Source organism: Mchenga conophoros, linkage group LG7, assembly GCF_057382185.1.
Source record: "Mchenga conophoros isolate Kocher_MC1m ecotype Shallow Benthic linkage group LG7, M_conophoros_male_GT1.1, whole genome shotgun sequence".
NCBI classification, from domain to species: domain Eukaryota; kingdom Metazoa; phylum Chordata; class Actinopteri; order Cichliformes; family Cichlidae; genus Mchenga; species Mchenga conophoros.
In genome coordinates this window covers 40,774,331-40,792,788 of record NC_140532.1, presented here as the reverse complement: position 1 = coordinate 40,792,788, position 18,458 = coordinate 40,774,331, and the positions used below count along the sequence as shown (strand labels likewise).

The 18,458-nt window shown below is 39.7% G+C and overlaps 1 protein-coding gene across 3 annotated transcripts in view; it reads right to left on the bottom strand.

Moving 5' to 3' along the window:
* Positions 1-657: 657 nt before the first annotated feature.
* The window catches only part of rabgap1 (RAB GTPase activating protein 1), a 76,650-nt gene continuing 58,849 nt past the window's right edge, over positions 658-18,458 (bottom strand). For all 3 annotated transcript variants that reach the window (XM_085279259.1, XM_085279257.1, XM_085279258.1), the window contains 7 exons: positions 17,091-17,183; positions 14,928-15,038; positions 14,571-14,675; positions 12,282-12,365; positions 6,894-6,965; positions 3,982-4,182; positions 658-3,364 (listed from right to left, as the gene is read on the bottom strand). In XM_085279259.1, coding sequence (XP_085135385.1) covers positions 3,242-3,364; positions 3,982-4,182; positions 6,894-6,965; positions 12,282-12,365; positions 14,571-14,675; positions 14,928-15,038; positions 17,091-17,183 — 789 coding nt within the window. In that variant the 3' untranslated portion in view covers positions 658-3,241. The remainder of the gene's footprint in view (positions 3,365-3,981; positions 4,183-6,893; positions 6,966-12,281; positions 12,366-14,570; positions 14,676-14,927; positions 15,039-17,090; positions 17,184-18,458) is intronic.

The following is an 18,458-nucleotide window of genomic DNA, read 5'->3' as shown; positions in this document are numbered from 1 at the left end:
GCGATATAAGAGTTAAAGGAGCAAAATACTAATAAGTTTTAGGTTTTAAGCTTTAATTCATTTTGTGGCTTCTCAATACTTTAATAGCTTTAAAAGTAACAGTGATTCCTTTCTCGTTGAAATTGGTGGAAAGAAGATATTGATGGGAGTGAGCAAGGTCACACACACTCAGAGGGTAAGGTGATGCTTTTACCTATCAAAGTTCACAGTTACCTAAAACAGAGAAGCAGCAGTTTCTCTCACTGGACTTCAAGTTGAGCAACAACACTTTTGCTTAACGATTATAATGGCTTACTTTAATGACTATCTTCTATCATCTTACTGTTTTGACTCCTCTTACTGTGCAAACATAATTAATCTGTAGCATCGTCATGATCACAGGGCGGTCTGCTCCCTTCTGTTTTTCTTTCCATCCCCGTTTCATCTTATTCCTCCATAATCATAAAAGGTCCCAGTATGCAAAATACTGAATGTGACAACCAGGATAAAGTTTTTTCACATCATAAACAGTTGGCATTTCAAACCACAATATCATATTGAGACTTTATCACTTTAGCCCTGTGCTCCTGTAAAGTTCCTTTTAACCTTTATTCGATTTTATATTGTTTGTCTTTTTTTTAATAAATAAAGATGCAAAATAACGGAAAGACACGCAGATATTCTTCTGTTGATATCTTTATATTGAAATTCATGAAGTATACACAGTGCATTCTACACTATTACAATTTGCACACGTTGATAATGTTTTTGTCGTTGGATGATAAAGCTACGTTTTGGCATTTAATTAACCAAACAGCAGTCTGACTGAAAAGCTTAGAGCCAAAAAAAAGAGCCCCAAATAAACAAACGAACATTAAAACATTGTTGTGAATCAAACTGTAGCACGGCAGCAGGTGGGTGGGTACAAGTAGGCATCATTAGTTATAGTTACAGAGTAGAAAATCATAAACAAAAACTCAATATTTAGGTTTTTTGTTTTTTTTTAATGTTTCTTATTTACAACCCAGTGCCTTTAGAGGGATGGCCCTTCATTTCTTTCAACTTCATGCGGACTCCTCCTCTGACATCACTAGAATACAAGCCAATCAGATTACACCTTTCATATCAGAATTTATACAATTTACAGTAAGTTTGAAAAATTGCGCTTTTTCTCATTTTTTTTTCAGTCTTGCAGTAAATTATGAATAGAAACTAGAATATTGATGAGCTCCCTTTTGAGTTGGCTAAATATGAAAACACACAAGCACTTTTTTTACATCAACCCCCACAGACGGATTATCCTGATCCACACTCCTGAGCTGCTCACAGGTGTCTTCACATGTGTGGCCTTTCTGTCCCTGCGTTCGCAGGAGTGTCGGTCGCCACCTTAATGTTTAAGTCTCCTCAGCACTGTGATCTGATTGAGCACGTCGAATGCTCCGAGGCACGGATTCATCGATCTGTTGGGGGGTGGGGTTAGCGGGGCTTTTGCTCTGCGTTGGAAGCCAGTAAAGCAATCTAATCCCTCGATGCTACCTCTGACTGGATACTGGACTTAATAGCATAGAGACACACAACAACGCAAACTTTAACTTGTTGCATCATCAAACACCCAGGTCTTGTGATGTCATGCGTTATCTGGTTATTCCCCGCTCTCGTCTGTGTCCTTCATGCTGGTGTTTTGGACTGACCTCTCGTTGACAGAGCACGGTTTTGCTGCTAACTGCATATCTTCTTTCAGATCTCATGTTATTATAACCTTCTGTGCAGGTGGACATGAGGGACTACTTTTAACTAGCTTTTTTTTAAAATATATATATTTACACACACATGTGTGTCTGCATTTTAGTTCAGTGTTTTTTAACAACCAAAAGTGTGACTGAAATGTGCCTGGCGTGCTGCACAACCAAGGATTAAATGGGACCTTGGTCAAAAGGTCAAAGATTGCAGTGCAGCTGGAGGCGTGGGTAGAGGGAGGCGGGGCTTAAAGGTGGGCTTCAGTGCAGTAGGAAATCAAACTTTCTGTCTGTGTGTGTTTTCCGATTCAGACTTCCTCTAAGCAGTGCATAAGCTTTCTGGCAAACGATGCATCGCTGTGTGTTTCAGCTATCCTCACACTCTCACAGTACGCTTGTGCAGCACACACAGAGGTTTGCGTGGTTTTGAGCTTTTCTTTGCGCCAAGTGACCCAAACCAAACAAACCCTGCGTGTGAAATTTGACACGAGGAAAGGTTAAGCTGTCGGTTAACATTACAGCAGCTTTTATCATAAATTACATAATTATACCAACCACTTTTTACCAACCTTCAGATCAAGGCTTTGTCATCAAACCTCTTGTTAGCATCGTTCATATACACGCTTGAACATTGAAGCAGACTAGACAAACAGCTTGCATGCAGGCGTACACTCACAACCTTAGTGCTTTTTCTTTCCCTAGGGCTTACGCACACTTTCCAGCTCTTTCTTTTGAACACACACAGTTTTGCACATTATTTTAGTCAAATATTTATCCACTCAAACATCACCTCACAGTCGAAAACAAAGCAAATTAACATGCGCTCTTACATTCACACATACGTTTCCCCTTTACGCAAGCATATTTGACAAGGTACAAGAAAAAAGCAAAACAAAACAGACAACAACAAAAGGTATTGTTCAACGTAAATTAGAAAATGCTCCGTTTCAAAAAGGCATCTATTAGCTCTCGTACCTAAAACAAAACATTTACAGGGACTGGTAGTTTTGTGCCAGTAGTTTAGAAGGGAAGTGCACACAGAGTGGCAAGGAAGGACGGAGTGTTTTCTTCTCTATCCCGTAAGGACAAAGACATTTCAGGTGTCCTTACCTTCCTTCTGTGGGTCTTTAATATCAGCAGTACAAAGACAGAAATAATTATGCTGTTTTTTTGTTATTTTCATTTTTAAACACTTGTCTTTATGTGACTGCTGGAAGCACACTGTCTCAGAGAGTGGTACTGCTGTAATTCATTCATCTCATGTTTGCAACCCCTTCTCATCAGTTGGCTGCAGTCATTTGGGATTTGTGCTGGGCAGATTAGATCAGGAATGAGGGAAACACGACGATATTGTTGTTAGGAGGAACACAGCCTGTAGCAAAGTGATCCTGGGATTTAACGGCTAATGTTCATGTCAAAGTTATGGCCCGGTGGGTTACGTTAGAGGTCCGGAGGTTTCGGCGTGATGAGTTGCGCCGATCTCCAGACATAATCCGGTCGAAACTGGGTGGATAGGGAATGTTAGGTTAGGTGGTCTCCTTGCCCTGGGTCCCAGTGACGGTTTTGATGGAGCTGAGTGTGCGGTTGAACCAGGTCTTCTTGGCGGCCTGCACCTCATTGAGAGCCAGACCCAGGTGGTGCTCCAGATCCTGGATGAAAGAGAGCAAGAAATTACAGCCCAAACAGGCAATATATCTTATTTACTGCTTTTACTTTGCAGCTTTGAGTCCAACACAAAATCCTCAACTTTCCTCATCATCACTCCAAGTAATCTCCACACAGAGCGCTTTGTTGCAGTCACTTTAATGCATTTTTCCCCCTTAAGCCTCTATTTAGAAACTAGACCTCAATTTTTTCACTCTGCTCACACGGGTTTTTAAAAAAAACACTTAACACAGCAATGTTTAAAAGCTCCCCGCTATAATAACAATGCTTCTTTTCTGATTCCATTACATGCTAACGTTGATTCAGAGCCTGTGATCACAGCAGTGTCCTCAATTAGTAAATTAAATCGAGCTGTCGCATAAAGCTGCAGGTTTCTTCAACTCTATCTTCTTAAAAGAAAATGTTCTGCTTTCATTTGTTGGGCCTGTGCTGCAGGTTACTGCTGCTGTGCCTGTTCGGGGGTGATAAAGTAATTAGAGCAGAAATGTGGCCTCCTTTTTTTCTCCTTTCAACACGAATGACACAATGTTTTACTTTCAACTTTAAGAAACATCCCATGTCAGAATAATGAATGACTCACACTCTGACCTCTGGACCCTACCTGGATTTTGCACTCGGCCTCCACCAGCTGCAGTTTGGTCTGAGCTAGTTCCAGCTCCATCTCCCTCAGCTGGTTTTTCAGAGCCTCCTTCTCTTCATCGGTCTCCTCGGCTCCCCCGGCAGATGCTGTGGTCACAGCGGCCCGTACCCGTCCCTCCTTGTTGAAAAGACTGCTGCATTTCTCGCAGCCTTCAACTTTCGCCTACATATGAGGGGGAGGAAGAAACAAACAGAAGAGGTAAGAGGACACTTTAAGCCTGAGCAAGGTTAGAGAAGAAAGAGACGGAGTGAGAAAAGGAAAACTTAAAATGGAACAGGAGAATGCCCCAAATGTTTTTCCTCTCACCAAACAACTGTTGTCTCAATTGAATGCAGATATTTATAGCTACCCAGCTGTCTTCTCGCTGTAAAGTTTTCATAATGATCACCACTTAGGCTGCGTCCAAAAACCCCATAGACTCATGTGTTAAAACAGATTTATAGCCTGGTGCTAAAAACAAAACAAAAAGAAAGATTTCTCTCTCACTCTTCTCATTTCTAAATAACTCATCAGGCCTGGAAGTCTGCTTCACCTTAAAGTCTGCTTCACCTCAGTGAATGGAACATCTCACCTGTGTAAAGTGTTGATGTCTACTGTAATTATCTGAGAAAATACATGCTGTGCTGTGTCACTGATTGTGATGTTCAGCCAGTCAAAAAGTGTGTATTAGTTTGTTACTTAGGATCGAATTGTTAGCCTAGGTTGACAGTGCGAGCTGATAACTCCACCTTCTCCTAAATCCAAAAAAAACAAACAAAAAAAGATGCTGACAGGTATGAAATTAAAGTCACCGCAAGAATCATAGTGTCAAAGTTCGAAGGGTTTTTGTCCGTTTTTGACCCATAAATCATGAAAGTGACCTTGAAGACTTTGTTGAATATGATCCTAATTTTAATGGATTGTTAACATGACCTCGCTCTACACCCCTACAGAGTTTTATCAGAATTCATTCAAAACTTTTTGAGCTATTTGTTAAATTCCATGTTTTTGCAGAAGGCATATGAAGTCTGTTTGAGCAGATGAGGTAAGTAAAAGTATTATTTACTTTCAGTTGCTCTTTCTAAGTTTGGCTCAGGATAACCAGACTAGTAGGGCGACTCCTCTGAGATTATTCTAGACAGATCAGTGCCTGAGTTGGCACCAACATGTAGGACTGTCGACAGGACTTTACATTCAGGGTTGCTTGCCACAGTAACAACAGCCGACTGAGGCAGCCGGTGGAGACGCTTCCTAAAAATGAATATTTTATGAGAATATTTAATTTGGATTAAATGTGGCCAGTTTTAAGCTGAATAGTAATTATATGTAAAGTTTCCAGTCTCATTGTTGCAGAAGTGGCCTTAATGAAGCAGCAGAGTACTTGAGCTGCAATTGGTGCTCTTGTCACTTCAAATTCAGTTTTAGTGAGTCGCTGTCAGTGTGTTTATTTAAATATCTAAAAAAAAAAAATGCATCTGTGAGCAGCTACAGCAGCTGCTGACAGTTAGGAGAATTTCTGCACCATTAGTAGTATAGAAAAAAACTGCACAGATTTACCTCCACACAGGCAGAGAGGACATGCTGCAACCTTTACATGACTTGACCTTGGTGCACTAAACATTTTGTGAGCTTCCTGCCAAAACTGCCCTTTTCTTACATCGCCTACTGTTTGAACTAATACTTCACGGGCCACAGGTAAAACTGCCATGGCCTCCTCGGTCATGCTCCTCACTCTTCCCCCCAAAAGATCTGATTTTAAACATTACATTTAACTACAGGTTTTACTTTAACCTGTAGGTTCAGTCAAACTTTCTTGTTCATGTAATCTTTGACTCAAAGCTTTCCAGACAGAGCTAAGAACCACTCTCTAGACAGCCAGTTATCTCTAGACTAAGTAGGCCCTCTGTGCTGGGATGCCAGAGTAACAAGAGTTGATGCTCATTTTTAATATAATTGGTCAAAAAGGCTCATTGGCTTCTTTTGCATGTATTGGGGGATGGGGGTTCATGTCATAGATTTTACAGTAAATGATCCGTCCATCGGCCTCTCAATGCGGTGAAGTCGTCCCGTATCCTTAGCAGAAAACAGCTCTTCAGCATGTTTCCACCTCCATGCTTGACTATGCAGGGGGTGTTCTTTGGGTCTGAGTCAGCATTTCTTGGCCTGTACATGTGTCTTCCTGAGCACGGGGACCTTGTGGGTGCTGAAAAACTTCACACCATTACTGCATGGTGTGCTACCAGTGGAGGTGCCTCTTGGCGACTGTGCTCCTAACTGCCTTCAGATCATTAACAAGCTCCTTCCATGTACTTTTGGGCTGCTCCAAGACTTTTCTCATGATCTTCCTCCTCCCATGAGCCAAAATCTTGCATTGACCTCTACATCTATAACAACTGGTTATTTTATATTTCACAACACCAACTTCTTGGTGATGGTCTTGAAGTCCATTCAGCCAATCTTGCCCCTGATGTCTTTTGATAGCTCTTTGGTCTTGCACATGGAGGTGGAGAGGTTGCAATGGAAGAAACTGATTCTATCGACAGGTATATGCTTAAGAACATAAGTTCAGATCAGGAGTATCCCACAGATTACAATTGATTGATAATCTGTGGGATCTAGAATTGTGGCTGGGTTGTAGGGGATCAAATACTTATTTCACTCACTGACAAGCAAATCAATGTATATGAGGCTGTGTCTCAGATGTTAAAACAGGTTATCTGTTCATCAGAAGTGTCTTTAAGCAATGAATTGAATCCTGCTGACAGAGGAGCACATTACATGGCAGCTCATGGAGTAATGAGAGGTAAAAATTGTAATACACTTTGTAAACTCATAAAGTGACAAAGTTAATCCTGGCGTCATGGTTACGTCATTTGGGTTGGTGTAAAACTCACCCTGATTTTCTCGAGTTCTCCTCGCGTAGCCGTCTGTTGTTTCTCTAGTCGTTCGCTCAGCTGGGAGCAGATCTGCAGAAAACAAAAACAGCTTGGTTTGTTCACCCACTTTTAGACAGAGCTCGTCAATTAAACCAGAGGAACGCTTTTCAATTAAAATGAATACTCAATACCAATAATCTGTACTTCAAGTCAAACTTTTTCCAGTCTCTGGTGCTTCAACACAGCTCCAACAAGCCACAAAAGCTTGCTTAGTTTTCGGCCAACAACAATCAAAGATTCAAATCATTAATTTACCTAAGCACCCAGCCACTGGGCTGTTTTAAAACAAAAAACCTAATAGTAAAACAAAGTATACACAGGAAAACAGGAGGGAAAAAACTCCCTTTCAGAAAAAGTTTGATGAATATTTATGAATGAAAACTGTTCATCCCCATAATATGGTAAAAACACAATACAGACAGAGTAATAAGAATAACATCAGCACTCAGAGAGCACCACTCCCCCCGTAGGGCAAGGGCTATACTGAAACTGCGATGTTTTATAATGTTTTTATTATAACATGCGCATGTTTTATTATCCTAGGATGACGTCAGTCAGTTATGGCATCATTGTGACCTTGTAAGGTGTTGAATTGAGGTGGTGTACAACTCTCTCCATCGCTTTTCGTATGACATATTTTTTGATATGGTTTCTTCTTCTGACCTTTTTATCGCTAACAATGAAGGTCAAGGTCAAGTGCTCATGCCCCCCCAAGGTCTAGGATATTGTTGAGAAGTTTGAAGATGAAAACAAATTGTGGGTAATATACAATTTTTACTGGTTTTCACAACTGGTGTGTCTTAAATCACCTCAAGGTGTTGTTGGCATCTACTGTCAATCAAAATTTGAAAATGATATATTGAAAACTGCTAACAAATAGACAGACAGTTGTGTTTCCCCTACTGTGTTTATAGGTTAATAAGTCTGTATGGACTTTATCCTCTTAGCTTTAAGTGCATTAGTGGCGTCATAGGCCTTATGTATATTCAAATCTCCTTTTCCCCTTCTCCTTCAAACAGCTACAAGCATCCTGAGAGTCAAACAAACACCCACAAACTTTTCCTGTAGCTTGCAGACGGACAGAGAAATCAGAGTGCAACGAGTTATCCTATAAGAGACATCAGGCCGTCTAGAGACAGTCCATCTATCTCGACATCTACTTTTGCTCTTATTCTCTGTGTTACATACATTATATTGGTGACCCTCATCTCTCTTTTTTTTACTATACTTATCATGCAGCTATCTTTCCATCCTGTCACATTCTCCCTCATATTGGCCGTTACTATACCCAGCTCCGTCACTACTGACCTCTTATCTCTTCTTTTTTGATCTTTTGTCTGTAGTCCTGCAGTTTTAATCTCCCTGCGTCCTTTTTAACTAGTGGAGCATCTGTTTCTTTTTTGCTTTTTTCTTACCCGAGCTGCTGAGCCTTAAGCCATTCAAGTCTTCAGTCAGTTTTTGTCCCCATTTCGGCAGCAGGGATTTTACTCTCCTTCAGTTTTTTTCTATAATTAGAAGGATGACTCTAACAGGGACATAGTGAGGAGGACAATATGTTCTGATGGGATTTCAAGCCTGTGAAAGATGGGGGTACTTGTCCATCCTAGGGCAAGGAATCGTTATCGCTGCACCATCTGCAAGCAAGCTGTAAATGATTATTTTGCTCATTTAAATTCAGGATGACCACGGTAGTCATTTTCTCCATCCTTGTTATGAGTTTCTTTTCTATACCACTGTTTCACAGTAATAATGGATTTTGCACTCGTTGCTGAAGGCTCAAGACCCAGAGGGCATTTAAAAAAAAAGTTTTTTATATTCAATTTATTCCTACAAAACAATCTCAGCCTTATTTATTTTAAATATTTTCATTTAATAATTTATCCGGCCCCACGGTAACTTCACTGCCTGAGGCACTTTTTGCTTTCTTTCTATTGAATGCAAACAGTATACTTATACTTACAATGCAGGAACTACAAGAACATGCAGTCTTAATTACTTCATCATATTTCCACAAGGAGCAGATAATTGTGCTGATGCACCCAAATTAACAAAAATATGTTGTCCAGAATGAAAATATCTTATTAAAACCATTAAAAGTAAATCAGATCAAATTTATTTATTTAGTCAAAACTGACCGAAAACACCGACAAGGAAAACAATCAGAATTAGAAAAGAGAAAACAACGCAATGCTAACAGAACCCAAGAGACACGAGCGCTGGCACGTGCTGCTTCACCTGGCTAGCACCCAGCTAGCCTGCATCTATCTACAAAAGCTCCAGTCCTAGAACGGGGATTGCAATGCACCACTTGACACCGTTTTTAGCTCCACCGTTAACAGACTTGTCTTTGTCCTCATGAGCTCGAGGAGCAATTAGCACACAAAGCTTTTTTGGGCTATATTTCCACAGGAAAATAAATAAATAAATAAAACCCCCAAAGAAACTCTTGGCATTCACACACATTGAAAGAGCAAATTGCTACGTGAATAATCATTCGCATTATCTATGTTGTAAACAACCCAGGCTATTTTAGGGAATCCCTCAATTTGTCAATCCCAGCGGATTGAATGCTCCCCCCTCCCCCTCCACACACTTTGTTCATTTTCCCCCGCTCTCCATCAATCACCCTCTTCCTTCCTGTCACACTTCAGTCTGCTCAACACAGCTCTCAACCGCAAGCTAGCAACCCATGATACACACAAAAACCATCAAATCCGGTCTCCTCTCATCGGTGGGACATTCGATAACCGGTTTTCACACTTGCCATCAAAGCCAGTCGACGGTTATTATTTTTAGACTCAGGTGAAGTTGAGGTCTGTTCCTAAATTAGTCTTCTTTCTATTTCTGTTTCCCTCCACAGAGAGGAATAGGAGGTGGATTGTTGCATAATGTCCCCGCGCTGATGGTAATAGCACTTGATCTGGGTGAGTTTATATTTAAGCACGAAGTGACAGGATGAGATCTGAGAGGAATTCAGACAGACGGAACTTTAAATATGCTTGCAGGCTAAGCCATCAAAAGCTCCGGGTTCAGTTAAGGAACAGCTCTGCTTCAGAAAATAGATAAATGAAGGAAAACAGAGCGCTCATAAAGAGTATATTATTTTTAAATATTTATGAGTGGTCCTGCCACGGTAATGGCTCGATCGAAGCTTAGATATGAAAAGACGGGCTAAGTAAGGAAAGATAAGTGGTGTAAAGCGTCTCAAAAGCTCACTTTCAAGGGAATCAGAGCTCCACATAATCTAATTCACAATTCAGTCACACACACAAAAACATAACTATAATCCAAAAACAAAAATACCATGATGGTGTTTCTGGTGAAGCTACTTGAGCTGAGTAAAAAGCAGAACTTATCAACAATGACAGCCAAGCGTACGAAAAAAGTCAACAAGAAACGAGTGGATTTAATTAGCATTATGCTTCGAGATATAAATGAACTAAAAAGTGACAAACATGCAAGCACTGGCTCAAAGTTATGTGAAGACTGCCAACTGCTGGCAGCTTATGCTCTCTGAATTTTTATCCCAACCTTCTGAATTATTCTTTCTGGGTCACTGTGAGACTTCAGTGGATTTCAGCCCGAAACCATTTCAGCAATAAATGCTTTGGTCAATTTTCTGACACTTTTCCATTCCTTGGTTTTTGATAAGATTAGACAATATTGCATATTGATAGATATATACTGTAGTCATTTTGGTTGGAATTATAGAAACGAAGAAACAGAAGCTGGCGACACCACCTCTGCTGGATTGTGTGTAAAAGGTGAATTTGCATTTTTAAAATTCAGCGTACTATGAACAATGAAACAACTCTGGATGACTTGAATTCAATGTGAAAAGTCTGTCCCTGCCAGAGTAACATACATACAACATGCTCCCACTATATGTGATTATGATGCTCCCATTTTTATCCTATTCTAAACTCTCACATTATTTCATTAATTAAATGTCCTATTACCTCATTCATTGCTTATTTTTGTATTTCCCTTCAGGTACACAGTCACCAGCCACTTTTTTGGTATACCTGGTATACTGCTTTTAAAAATAATGTAATCAGCCAATCACATGGCAATAACTCCGTGCATTTAGACATGGTCAAGACAATCTGCTGAAGTTCAAACCGAGGACTGGAATGAGAAAGAAATGTGATTTAAGTGACTCTGAATGATACATGGTTGTTGGTGCCACACAGGTTGGTCTGAGCATATCAGAAACTTCTGATCTACTGGAATTTTCCCAGACAACCATCTCTAGGTTTTTCAGAGAATGGTCTAAAAAAGAGAAATTACCCAGTGAGCAGCAGTTTTCTAGACCAATTTGCCTTGCTGATGTCAGAACAGCCAGACTACTTTCAGCTGATAGGAATGCAACAGTAACTCAGATAACCACTTGTTACAACCAAGGTATGCACATAACATCTCTGAATGCACATCACATTGTACCTTTAGGCTAATGGACTAAAGCAACAGCAGACCACACCAGGTGGCACCCCTGTCAGCTAAGAACAGGAAACTGAGGCATTTGCTAAGGCTCACCAAAACTGGACAACACATTAGAAGAAAAACATTGCCCAGTCTGATGAGTCTCCATTTCTGCTGCAACATTCGGATTCACAGTTTGGCATAAACAACTTAAGAAGAGGGATCCATTCTTCCTTGAATCAACAGTTCAGGCTGGTGCTGGTGGTGTAATGGTAAAGAGGATATTTTCTTGGCACCCATTAGTGCCAAATGATGCTGATTTGGGCCACCACAGCCTATCAGAGAATTCCATCAAATAACACACCATATCTGTTATTTTGGACATGACATATACTCAAATGGCCTACACAGCCACCAGATTTCAATCCAATAATGTACCTTTGGGATGTGGTGTAAGGGGTGATTCATATTATGGACATGCAGCTGAGAAATCTGCAGCAACTCTGTAATGTTATCGTGCCAATATGGATCAAAATCTCTGAGGACTGTTTCCAGCAACTATACAATGACGAATTACATTAGCTCGGAAGAGAAATGAGGGTCTAAGAGGAACTAGTAATATGTACCTATAATAATAAATAAAGGCCGGTGAGTGTATATGCACTATGATCCACCTGTCTGTGAGGGTGGGGAGTAAAGATGTGGTTTTGAAGCTTGAACTAAATGGAAAACACAAACTAAAATAAGTTTGTTTTTCCAAAATAAGCTTCAAGAGAACTGTGATAAAAACTGTTGTGTGACAGTTTCCACTTTTTAACTTACATCACATATATGAAAGTTATTAGACCTGCTAATGTAACTATTCAGTTGCACACAGTAAACTGAAAAGTGAAAGTAGGCATATAGTAGGCAGACAATACATACCTGCTTATATTCTCCAATAATGGACCCGTTCTTCTTAATTTCTGATTCTGACTTATCGAGCTCTCGTCTGCACATCTCCTTCAGCTGTAGATAAAACACAGAGACACAGTTAGGCTGTTACACGGCAGAGGCCAAGGACAGAAGTGGTGCCCCAGAGACTGTGTGACTGCCATGAAATGTAAAGGAGACATGGAAAGGTATTGGCAGACACTAAGTTCAGGGCAATGTCATGGCCTCTATGCAACCTCTGCTCGAGCACATGAATCAGTCACAGTTACACAAACTCAACAACACCACAGACACTTGGAGGACCACGTGAAACATGCACAGGATCAGAGGGCAGCAGGGTCTGTGCTCTCCATCAAAGAGAATCTTTACTTGAACTTGAAAAAATAACCATCAAAGACTGACAACCTTTGATATCTGAGGGTTGACTATACAGGAATGCGGTTTTAAAGTAAATGAGATTCTGTATCTTTTTCTCTCTCACTGGAACAATTATTGCATTTCTGTAGCAACAGTATATAACTTGAAGTAATAATTTTCTGTATGACTTTATCAGTCTTTGATATTGTTGTGGAGAAATACACTCTTCTTTATAATGGTCCTTTAGTTCATTGAGGTTTGTGGGCATTCATTCGGCTCTCTTTAAAATGTTAAAATAGACTTTGACTGGGCCATTGCAACAAACTTGACTATTTTCTTTTCCATTCTGATGCAGATTTGCTGTTGTGCTTGGGATCATTATCCTGTTGTATGATCCAATCCAGCCAAACTGTAGTCTCACATTTGACTCTAAAATACTTTGGTATACAGACGACTTCATAGTCGACTTAACGAGTGCAAGGTACGCAGGTCCTGTAAATGTCAAAACAAACCCAAATCATCACGCCTCTGCCACTGTGCTTGACAGCTGGTATGAGGTGCTTGTGCGGATATGTTTGTATACAGCGTTTGATTTTGCCAAAGTGCCACTGTGCATTATAGCCAACTAGCTCCACTGTGCTCTCATCTGTCCAAAGGGTACTGGTCTAGAAATCTTGCGGTTTGTTCAGAGGCAACTTTGTAAATCTAATCGAACCTAAAGTCTAAGATGTACTTCTTGGGTTTCTGTAGTGTATTGGATCATTAAACAGTCTAACCTTGCTGGGACTTCCACTAATGGGAAATTGTCAAAACCTCAGCTTTTTTTTACAGAGATGGCTAGATTTGTAGATCATCAGTTAATCAAGTGCATTTGATTAGCAACACCTGGTTGCTAATTACTCTCTTAATTCCTATGGAATAGTATATTTTGTTTTTTACTGTATGTAGGTCATCAACATATTAATGTAGGTATCATTAATAATCGAATTGCTTGTAACACCTTCAGAATGTAGCAATAGCAAGCACCCATCCGTTTTCTTTCTTCCACTTACTGTATCTAACTTTGGGTTGTGACTGGGCTGGAGTCTATCCCAGCTGCCATACGCCGAAAGGCAAGGTACACCCTGAACAGGTCGCCTGTCTCTGACAGGACTAACAGAGAGACAGACAACCATACAAACTCACATCCACACCTCTGGCCAATTTAGAATCACCAATTAACGTAACCCTGTTCATGTTTTTGGAATGTAGGAGGAAGTCAGCATATCCGGAGAGAACCCACACAAACACAGGGAGAACATTAAACTCCACACATGAAGTCTCAAGCGAGCCAGTGGTTTTATTTTTCTTAAAATATTTCTGTAATTGAAAGTATGTGGAAATGTGTCTCATGCAGAGAAACTGGCTGAGAGGCAAATATACAGCCAGAAGAACATGTACAAAAAGATGGCTGTGCTTAACATTTCCCAAGTCTGATGTAAGGCTTCAGGTATGACAGGGGTATATTCATCACATAACGGCTGTTTTGTAAAGACTTGAAGGTCAGAAAAAAATCTGGTCTCATGCTCACTATGAGCTGTGCTTCTAGCTCAGGAAAGTATAAAATGCGGTCTTGTTTCAAAGACAAGCAGTTCCACACAGGCTGTCATACCCTGCAAACGACAGAGACAAACAGAACTTCACTGATTGAGAGTAAATCAGCCGATGCAATATTTCTTGTGAATCCTGGACCTGTCCACAATAAAAACTGCTCAGTCATAGCAGGTCACCTTAATATTTCGACTTCTGTTTCAGCAGTTGCTTCCTGTAACCCTGTGTTTCTTATGACATTTTGAGGAAAAACAAACACATTAGGCATCAGCAGGAAACTTTTTTCCCCTGGCTCCGTTTCACTCTAGATGAGAGCGCGTTACATGCTCTAACCTGTGCAGACTCTTCCTCCAGCCGCCTCTTCTCATCCTCCGACTCAATCAGCTTCTGTTTGGTCAGCAGCAACTCTTTATTTAGGGCGTCCGCTTTCTCCTCGGCCTGACACACACATGCACAGACACACAAAAGACACCATAACCCAGTGCTCAGTAGGTCAATGAAAGTCAGAGTCGCCCTACTTTCTTCTTAGTTTTCTCTCTCTTTTCAAGGAATTGGGGAAAAAAAGTTTCTGTTCAAAAACACTTGCGCTTTCATCTTTGCTATAACCTTTTTTAGATGTTCTACCAGAAGTGACAAATGACAGTTTAACAGCCCCACCCAATCATACACAAATATTCTTCTTTGGCTTACATTGTCAAGGTCTTTGCGCAGGGCTATCTTGCTGCTAACTAGTTCATGTGCCAAGTCATCATTTTCTTGCTCCAGACGCATGTTGGCCTCTTGCAAACGCCGATTCTCCCGCTAGATGGTGAATGTAAGAGGAAAAAAAAAGCAGTGTTTAGAAAGAAGAAAAGAGAAAAACAACCACAAATCAACACAAAAATGTTAAGAATGAAATAATCAAAACGTTTAAGACAGACGACACTGAACACGGAGAAGTGACGATCCACCAAAGAGGAAGGAAAGCGCTGAGATAGCTGAGCAAGGAAATGGAGTTAAGTTTGATTGTGCAAACATGTCTTACTGGTTCAGCAGTTTCCAGAGCGATGCGACAACACACATATGAAACCGAGAGTATAAAAGTTCACTCTGATCAGCTGAAAACGTAGCCGCAAAGTAAGAGATGTCTGTAATGTTTAACAAGACATAACCGGTTTGTACATCATTAACAGCAATCTACAGCTGTAGTGGGAATAAAGTCGGAGCACTTAGCACAAATTCTAACACCTCTCCTTCTATTTCTAGGTCAACGTTTCCATCTTTGTTAAAACATTTCATGTCTGTGTCACTTTTCTTCTTTTTAAGCCGTCTGATCCTGATCCATTTGCACATGGATTTACATATCCTTGTATTAAAGTGTGGACTACACAACTCCAGCTTTTATTATCACTACTATGACTCAAACTGGCGTGAACATTTGACTTTAGCGTAGAGCGGATGAATCCCTCTTACATGGCAAAAATAGAAACACCCCAAGATCAAAACACTTCTTTGGACACGAACAAAAAAAAAGAAGTGATGGATGATCTTGTAGTGCACAAAACCATCTTGTTACCCTTGAAATGACATAATGTATAGTTAAAGGCTTTTCTATGGCCTTGTAGTTTTTATTTGCTGAACAAGGACTGTCAAGGTCCACAAGAAATATAGATTTACTTTGTTCAGCTATGAATGTCAGAATATAGTCGCTGCTTTACCACTATATGGTAATCGTGGGGATGACACATAATTCATGAATACTGAAATGGTTAAACCAACCAACCACTAAAATAATAATGTTACTATGTAAAAAGACAGAAAACAATATAAAGAAAAGTTAAGCGAGATCTGTATCATCCTAATTCTAATAATATACGTTTTCTGAAGAACTCTAATCTGAACAGATATAATTTTTAAAAAATATTTTTACTGCTGAAAAGTTTTGTAAATTGTAAGTCATTTAGTAACCCACCACAAAGGCATGTTTAAATATCAACAAAAACATGACATTATGAGCTATAAAAGCATGGAACAATATTTCATAATGTATTTTTAAATAATATGCACCTACAGCACTATATGAGAGCATGCCATCTTTTTAATTTCACAGCAATAACATCTAATTTATATCTATAAAAGTTGAATTATATAGACCTAGTAACTAGCCAGCAATGAGCTGAGACTGCCATATAAGCAACATCTAACACCCCTACACTTTTAAAACTTTTCTCAGTGTTAAGCATATCATTTTGCCAACAGAACAAACAAGCCAAACAATACTGAAGCATGGGTATGTATAGGTACTTTATGCCACACCCCTTTTCCCCAGGGGGTCGCCATGGCAGATTTGTCCAGGCCAGTCTATTAAACACTACACCACAGAGCAAGCAATGAATGCACAGAGCCAAAAGAAATAACGGTTCTGTGTATTTGGTAGTGGAGAAAGATCAAAACATTCTGGGGAAAGATTAGAGTGACACGTGAGAAGAACCAACATTAACAAAAATGATACAACATTTTTTGTTTTGTTTTTTTAAATGCCCTGCCCAGCAGATAAACAACAGACATAAGAGGAGGAGGAAGAGGAAGTCCAACAGAATAACGGTTTGTTATGAACCATGCAGTTTTTGTTCTGCCGTATTTTTATTGTTATTTTAAGTGATGCGCTGTGCCAGACATTTTGTTCCTGGAAAAGGAAGGATGAGACTGCTTTATGCTAAATAGGAGGAGCATATCATTCTTGTTTTGGCTGGTTTCTTTTTCCTTTTGCCATTATTTTTTTAAAGAAAAATATACTCATCATTTAACCTTCCTGTATTGAACATATCGAGACAAGAAAGGGGACTGAAATATTTTGTTAGAAAAACCACGTACCTCATATCTCTCGATGGGGGCCTCCTGTTGCTCTTGCTGCTCCCGTATGGTGTGGTACTCCTTTTCATATTTCTTCAGTTTCTTCTGGCTGATCTGTTGAGCAGAAAGAGTAAAACAACAAATGATGAAGAAAGGAAATACAACTAGCTTACTAAGTTTGGTTTAATGTGACGGCCAGTGGAGAGGTTTTCAAGTCTTTTGCAAACAAAGACAGAAGACTTTTAATCTTTGCTCGACTGCAGCTTTATTTATTCATGCATTTGAATAACATGTAACAACACACGGGGTGGTATTATTGGCCAATTTGCTACTGTTTGTAACATCTAATCTTACCAGTACCAATTTATAATGAGATGTGTGGATTTTCAATGCCCTTAGTTAAGGGTTCACAATCAATGCACTACAGTGTTTGCATACTTTGACTATATACTTTTCCCCATGTTGAAATCTCAACATTCATTACCTAATGATGTAGCATGACCTTCATGCTGTTCCGATTCATGTGTCTTTATGCATTCTCTCAGTGTGTTTGGTTGCACGTTCTCCTCCACAAAGTACAGAAGGTCATTCAGGGCAGCAGGTCTCTAATGCATCCATCCTTTTATTGTCTTTTTTCTCACATCTACGGCAAAACTTTGGTTCTCCAACAGCTCATAATTAAATTGCCAATGAAGTACAGAGAGTATCCACAAACCTCCCGAGTCCAAAGTTTTTTATAAACAGAGAATATTTTTCCACTTTGAAAGGTTTCAATCAACTGCAACTACTAATACTGTATGTAGGTGCACAAACATATCTGCACACGCATGCTCATGTGTAGTAGCTCAAAAACAGAACTATAAGGTATGAACACAAGCTAAAACTTTGACGCGCCAAACTTTTTTTTAAAAGTGTCCAAGAAAGAAATTCAAACTTTTATGGTTTTATTTAAATTTCTGGGGTAATTTGCATATATTAGCATTAGAAGTCATAAGGCTGGCAGATGAGAAGAGGAGGTTGGTGCAACAAAAGCACACTGAGACAACATAAATGACCTGGTTTGACCCTGAGATTATGTCTTGAATACAGTTTGTGAGCTGAATGCACAACACAAGTACTTCTCTCATACTGACTTTAAAAATCTAATAATGATAATGACCTCTCACTGCAGTTAAGTAAATAGTTTGCAGACTCCCAACCTGGAAAGATACTCAGCACTGCTTTAACACTGCTGTGAATATGATGTAAAGTTGATAAGATATATATCAGATAATATAATTTAGATGATACAAATGGCCTTGTTTAGGTTTTGTATCTCTTATAGTTCAATGACTTAGGAAGCAGGATGTTGAATTTTTATATATATGTTCATTTTCCAATAATGTTGGT